The 7,670-nt window shown below is 45.4% G+C and overlaps 1 protein-coding gene across 2 annotated transcripts in view; it reads right to left on the bottom strand.

Moving 5' to 3' along the window:
- Positions 1-5,945: 5,945 nt before the first annotated feature.
- SERPING1 (serpin family G member 1) overlaps positions 5,946-7,670 on the bottom strand; it is a 49,653-nt gene continuing 47,928 nt past the window's right edge. For both annotated transcript variants that reach the window (XM_088458810.1, XM_088458809.1), the window contains exon 7: positions 5,946-6,308. In XM_088458810.1, coding sequence (XP_088314936.1) covers positions 6,052-6,308 — 257 coding nt within the window. In that variant the 3' untranslated portion in view covers positions 5,946-6,051. The remainder of the gene's footprint in view (positions 6,309-7,670) is intronic.

Raw genomic sequence — 7,670 nt, 5'->3', positions numbered from 1 at the left:
TCCTGGTTTGGGCGGAGCGCAATCTTCCGGCCATATCAGCGGTCTTCATCCCGGGAGTGCTCAATTGGGAGGCGGACTTTCTAAGTCGCCAGGACGTTCATCCGGGGGAATGGTCCCTGCACCCGGACGTTTTTCAACTACTGGTGGACAGGTGGGGTCTTCCAGAAATCGACCTCATGGCGTCCCGGCACAACAACAAGTTGCCGGTGTACGGGTCTCGCACAAGAGACGAAGGGGCGTCTCTGGTGGATGCTCTGTCCGTCCGGTGGACGTTCCGGTTCGCATACCTGTTTCCTCCGGTCTCCCTTCTTCCACGGGTAATCCGGAAATTCAAACAGGAAGGAGGGACGCTCCTGTTGATAGCTCCCGCGTGGCCCAGACGGCACTGGTTCTCAGACCTTCAGGGTCTGTCCGTGGACATTCCTCTGCGGTTGCCGCTACGACCGGACCTTCTGTCTCAGGGTCCTTGCCTTCACCCGGACCTGACTCGGCTGTCTTTGACGGCGTGGCTGTTGAGACGGCCATGCTGAGGTCCCGGGGGTTTTCCAGCTCTGTGGTGCGTACCATGTTACGAGCTCGGAAACCGTCTTCCGCGAGGATATACCATCGCGTGTGGCATACGTTCTTCCAGTGGTGTCGACCGAGAGGTTATGCACCGCGGGAGTTTCGTCTGTCTCGGATTCTCGCCTTCCTGCAAGCGGGACTAGATCATGGGCTTCGCCTTGCTTCTTTGAAGGTACAGGTTTCGGCCCTATCTGTCTGGTTTCACCGTAGGATTGCTACAATCCCGGATGTGCGCACCTTTATGCAGGGTGTTCTCCGCATTCAGCCGCCCTTTGTTCCACCTGTGGCGCCTTGGGATTTGGCTGTGGTCCTGAGGGCTCTCCAAGGACCGCCGTTTGAACCACTGGGCTCAGTGGATCTTAAATGGCTAACAGCTAAGACTGTTTTCCTTCTGGCCATTGCTTCGGCCAGACGTGTTTCTGAGTTAGGGGCTCTTTCTTGTAGACCCCCTTTCTTGGTTTTTTATGGGAACAGGGCAGTGCTCCGCACTCGGCCCGAGTTTCTTCCCAAAGTTATTTCCCAGTTTCATATTAACGAGGAAATAGTTGTTCCGGCCTTTAACTCACCGGGTCTTTCCGTGGGTGAGGCCTCTTTGGATGTTGTGCGGGCCTTAAGGACTTATGTTGACCGCACTTCTTCGTTTAGGAAGTCGGACGCTTTGTTTGTCCTCTTTGGCTTCCGTAAAAAGGGTTGGCCTGCTTCAAAGCAAACTTTGGCAGCCTGGATCCGTATGGCTATTTCTGAAGCTTATCTTCATGAAGGCCTACCGGTCCCTCCTTCTCTGAAGGCTCATTCCACTAGGTCTGTGGGTCCTTCGTGGGCAGCTCGACGTGGTGCCTCGGCAGTTCAGATCTGCAAGGCTGCTACGTGGTCTTCTGTCCATACCTTCGTGAGGTATTACAGGTTTGACACCTTCGCCTCTCAGGATGCTTCCTTCGGGCGGCGGATTCTCCTTTCTGCACAGGAGCGTCCCCACCCTTAAAGGATACTGCTTTGGGACATCCCCAAGGTATCCTGTGGATACCCTATGGACCCTGAAGTAGAAAATATGAGATATGGTAAGAACTTACCCTTGTTATCTCTATTTCTACGAAGTCCATAGGGTTCCACAGGACTCCCGCCCTGTCGCACCTGTGCTGCAGATGGGCTTTGCTCTGGTCACCGGTTTTCCGTCTCCCTCTGGTGAGAATGTGATTCTTGTATGTGTCCAGATCTTTGTTCTCTCTCTTCCTTCTCCTCCTCCGGCCTATGGCTTGGTAACTAACTGAGGTGCCTTGGCCCGGGGGCGGGGTATAGGAGGGGGACCTAGTGCATCCTGGGAGGCTGAAAGCTTAACTCTTTGGTGCCCTGCGACTGACGTCACACCTATACCCCAAGGTATCCTGTGGAACCCTATGGACTTCGTAGAAATAGAGATAACAAGGGTAAGTTCTTACCATATCTCATATTTTATTAATCCTTCCAAAAATCATACTGCCAGTAGTCAAAACACCTAAGGATAACATTCCAACACACTGCAACACTTACACAGAGCTAGTTCTCCCTGCACTCTCAGTAAAACACCTAGCTGCAAGGTTAACACAAATCTCATAGCGCAGAGAGTGCAATATGGTCTGAAACTCATGAGAACACTTTATACAATCCCCACACAGCCAGTACCACAGACTCCCAGACACACAACGCTATTTAGCGTTATTTTCCCTTGCTTACATACACTTAAAGCAATGGTTCTGTAGCGCAAAAGGATTATTATTATTCGATTCACTCACAATGTCAGCATGTAAAGAAATGACTGTTTTCTGCAACTAAGATTTAGTACATGATAAACAGACCGTGTTTGGTGTTGTACTGATCTACTCTGTCTCAACAGATCTCCAGTACCATCGGTGAGAAGATCAGAACATGCATCTGCGAACTATGGACTATAGAGAGTTAAACATTAAAATGTACTCTGTAATGTTAGCAGCTTAGATTTGCATGCAGTGGGAAAAGAGACAAAAGGCTGTCGGAGGCTGACCTGTGTCCATTTGAATTGACCTGTTAACTGTCCTGTAACGGAAGCATCGTGACGGAGAACCAATGGAATCATGCCAAACTTGCCTATTGTTATGCCTATCCCTGTAAGAGTATATATGTGCGCTCTCTGACCCCAATCGAAAGTCTTCTTGCTAATGCTGTTGACGGAGGTTTCTTGCTGATGCCGGTATCTGGTCCCAGAGCGCGTGCGTAACTGTACCTTGGGTCTGCATGATTTATTTGCGCTAATTGTCTTTAGATCACAACGTGTAACCATATGTTTTTATGTTGAATAATAACTTTTTGTGCTTTGGAAACACATTCAAAGTCTGAAGGCATTTATTTACTGTATGACTCATTACGCTAAATATGCGACAATTTTAGAAGGTATAAGCAGGATTTAGAAGGTATAGGCAGGATCGTATAGAGGTTTAGAAGGTATAGGCAGGATCGTATAGAGGTTTTAAATTAAGCATCAGTAATATATATATATATAATCCGAAATATCCGCTGAGGAAAGAAAGCACTCTCCACTTTTAAAACTAATAGTCCAATTTATTTATACTGTGACATCAATACCAGGATCCAGGATTGTTTCGTTTGTCCCATTACTTTTGGCCCCATAAAAAGTGGGAGGCACATATAGAAACCGTTGTAATTCCTACACCGTTCACCTGATTTGGATGTAATTACCCTCAAATTAAATCTGAAAGTCTGCAGTTAAAGCACATCTTGTTTGTTTCATTTCAAAGCCATTGTGGTGGTGAATAGAGGCCAAAATATGAAAATTCTGTCAATGTCCCAATATTTATGCACCTGACTGTATATATAATATATATATTATATACACACATGGTGGGAAGCCGCGGCCCTCACAGGACTTACTCGATCAAAAAAGTGCAGGTGACACTACACCAATAATCCCTCTTGTCAACATTTCAGTTTTAATTAACTTTCGTCCTGACTATCACCAAGGGCACCCAGGCATCTACTGTTTGTAGAGGAGTGCCAGCCACGTGCTGTATTTTTTATATGTGTGTATATATATGTGTGTGTGTGTGTATATGTATGTATGTATATATATATATAAAATAATTGACTTTGATCCACGCCACACAAAACCATTTGTTGTGCCTATGGTGCCATGGAAGAAGCATAATTTGTATTTAATAACTGTGTGACAACTGGAGACAAATGAGACAGAGCAATGCTCATATTTTTGAGTGTTATTGTAGGGACTGACCAGAAGGATGGTTGGTCAGCTTGACAAATTATTGCAATTAGATATACGATTGAAAAGTAATGAGGCTGCCTCTTTTTTTCTGTCCTGTCGGTAGACGTGGCAACGCTATGCTGGTTATTGTGAAACTCATACATCGATGTGTATGAACCTGCGGTTGGACTCTCGTAGTCTTCTTTTCTTGCGTCACAGCGAGTGGAAGATCTCGTATGTTTCGTCATGGCAGATGAGGAAGACGTACCTGTGAGATTATGTCAGAGATGTGTAATTGAATTTTGTGTTAAACAGTGCATGTTTTCCAGGTCTCCTCACAAAGCCACAAGTGAAATCATTAGCTCCACCTGTGGATCTTTTAAAATGTGTCAGTGAGTAATGGGACCTATCCATTACCTGACTTTGTGAACAATCCGACCGGTTGCATTGTTCACAAAGTCGGGTAATGGATAGCTGGCAAGGACCAGCGATGCGCGTGCATGCTGGGTCCTTGCTGACCCCGACTGTCTACTGAACATGCCCGTCAACCTGATGACGCTCGTCAGGTTCCCCATGATCAGAGATAGGAGGTCGGGCTCCTCACTGAATGACGTTCAGTGAACGCCGTTCAGTGCGGGCACTGCACCTCGGCGATCTGTTGGTCTGAACGCTAGACGTTCAGACTTTCAGGTCACCTAATGGATAGACTCCTTAATGCTGGGAGACCTGGAAAATCTGACCTGTTTGGGGTCCTGAGGACAGAGTTTGAGAACCACTGTTCTATAGTTAAGAAGATAAAATACATCTCCTGATTGGCACTATGGGCCTGATATATGTTTGTACTCAAATGCTGATGTTTATGCAGATTGAGTGATTGTTAGCCATTGCGCATACGTATAAGTTGCACTGTGCACGAGCAGCGATTGTATTGCGATTACATTGGCACAGAGGATTTATTCGTAAAATGAGTGACAGGTAGCCAGCGTTTGAGGGAGGTAATGGGGGGTGGCTAGAGAAACGCAGGTGTGTCAGGACCGTTTAAACACTGTTTTCTGGGCGTGCATAAGTCAGCCACTGCGTCTTGCTCACAGCAGGAAAGCCCTCTGCGTGTCTGGAGACCCGTTGTGTCTGTGGTAGGCTGGTGGCCGACTGATCTGCATTCGAAGTTTCCGATTATGTGTGTGAATGGCGGATGTGATGCTTTCAGTGCGCATATATTTTCAATTGCGATCCGGGAGCGATCTCAACTGCTATTGCATTTGCGTACATACATGAACCAAGCCCAATATGCTGAGCCGTGCACCCCTGTCGACCAACTGTCATTGGTCTGCCCAGTCACCCGCCTCTATGTTCCACCTGCCACTATTTTCCATCTGGCTCTGCTGTGGCTGGTTTGATGGGTACGAAGGCATGTGTCCCAAATAGGCACAATACACCCATTGCCATTTTTACTGACTCTGGCCATGCCTCTAAGGCCAGAATGAGCAACAGTTTCTAAATTAGCCTCTAGTTTCATAGGAGTGATGGCAGCGCATGCAGACTTGGGGTCATAAATTCGCAAGTCCTTACATTGCTAGGGCAGCTCTTTTTCGGAAGAGCTGTCATAGAAACATAGAATTTAACAGCAGATAAGAACCACTTGGCCCATCTAGTCTGCCCCTTTTCATTTATCCTTTTGGCAACTTCAACCCTATTTGCTCCTTATGTCTTTCTAAAGGATATCCTTATGCCTATCCCAAGCGTGTTTAAATTGTTCCACTGTTTTAGCTTCAACCACATCTGATGGGAGGCTATTCCACTTATCCACTACCCTTTCTGTGAAGTCATTTTTGCTCAAATTTCCTCTGAGCCTCCAGTGTCAGTGCATGTCCTCGTGTTCTTGTTAAAACCCTTCATGTATTTGAAAGTTTCTATCATGTCCCCCCTTTCCCTTCTCTGTTCCAAACTATACATATTAAGATCTTTTAGTCTTTAGGGGTAAGTCCTGTGCCGACGGATAAATCATCCTGCATTTGCAATAATTGATACATCTCGCAAAGTAGATACAGGTTAGAGATAAAGTAAGCACTGCATTTAGTTACATATAACTTTATTAAGCATGATATATATTTTTTATTTTATTTATTTTAAAATGTTAAAAAATATTCCTGAAGTGTGTGGCACATATATTTATTTATCTGTTATGTCTAATTACTGTATTTTTAGCTAAGCAATGACAGGTTAAGCACACAAGTTGTCATCGGCAGCACATCTCTTTCCTATTGCTTACTGGGGTCGGTAATGCGTCCAATGAAGATGGGAACTTTGCTTACATCATTGGCCAGAATGAAGAGGAATGGCCTCCGCACATCAAAGACTGAGACAGTTCGGGCAGCGGTTATAGAAGTAGCCGCTGCTGCCTTCACACCTTCCTCTTTGATCTCCAGAACAGCTCGGTGATGGACATCGGTTATAGCAAGTTCAGTGCCGTTTGCTAGAGCGCATAAATCCGGGTTCTCAAACAGACCAAAAAGACCTACAGTGCATAAAAATATGAAATATGAGGGTAGATTCTGATTAAGTCCTTGATATATATCACATTAGTTAAGAAAATCCACCACTTGTTTGACCGTCAGTACCTTGGTGGTAAGCAAAATTATCTAGAATTAGGAACCATTGAGTTCTGGACATTTGAAGGAGTAGGGGAACATGTTCTCCCAATAAGATCTACAGAAAGCAAAAGTAAAATGCCAACAGTAAACTTTGTCATGGCCGTCCAGAGCCTGGAATTAGCATGATGTACCTCAATATTTGTGCCCTCTAAATATTTCTGGTCATTTCACAATCAAATACTGGGAATAAAAAAGAGACATTCATGTGACATGAAGTTTACCCAAATCTACTTTTAATGCCAAATATGGTAAATCAGTTATCAAAATCTAATCCCGCTCATCTAGTTGATATTAATGCATCTGGGGTATGAATTACAGGAAAAGGGAGAGTTCAGTTTAAACATTTCTAGTGGGAGATGGATGACCATCTGAGACAAACAAAGACATCCAGGTACAATATTAAAGTAACACATACTGTAGTAGATGAACATCTGTCACGCCTGAGGTTTGGATTTGGTCGGAACAGGTGTGGGAGGGTGAAGAGGAGACTTGGGAGGCATGGATGAAACTGGGTGGCTTGAGCCAGGACTTCCTCATATATGATGTGAATGTCATGCCTGAGGTTTTGATTTGGTCGGAACAGGAGTGGGAGGCTGAAGAGGAGACTTGGATGAAATTAGGTGGCTTGAGCCAGGACTTCCTCATGTATGATGTGAGGAGTTATATGAACTGTAGAGGATGATGGGCTCAATGGCGAGGACAGTAAAGTAAATGTGTTTATTGAACAGCAGGTTGGAATGGGAACTGGATATGATACTGAAGAGATGGGCAGAATCGGATTAGGGCAGATGATGCTGGACCGGTTTGAGACCGATATTGATGATTTGAAGAACTTGATTGGTTTGAGACCGATGTTTGAGGATATCGAATGGAGCAGGTATTTAGAGAATGCGGATGGGACAGATGTTTGGAGATATTGGATGAGACCAATGTTTGGAGATATTGGCTAGGACCGATGGAAGCAGATACAAACAAGTAAAACCAGACTGGAGTGTTTAGATGGAATGGAGACTTGTAACCAGACTTGGAACTTGAGTCACACGGACTGGAACCGTTCAGATACAGAGTACCTGGGAGCTCAGAACAGAGCTGTAACTTCAGCAGAAGCGACGCTGTACTGGCAACAAAGGCCAGTCAGGAAATGGAATTTATAGGGGATCCCCAGAGATTGGATGCTGCAATCAGCTGGTCTGGGAGCAGCGCTAAGAGTGGAGGAAGAGCATCAG

Source organism: Taudactylus pleione, unplaced genomic scaffold (genome assembly GCF_031769625.1).
Source record: "Taudactylus pleione unplaced genomic scaffold, aTauple2 ptg000854l, whole genome shotgun sequence".
Taxonomy (NCBI): domain Eukaryota; kingdom Metazoa; phylum Chordata; class Amphibia; order Anura; family Myobatrachidae; genus Taudactylus; species Taudactylus pleione.
The sequence above is the reverse complement of the archived record's forward strand: the minus strand, read 5'-3'. Positions and strand labels throughout refer to the sequence as shown.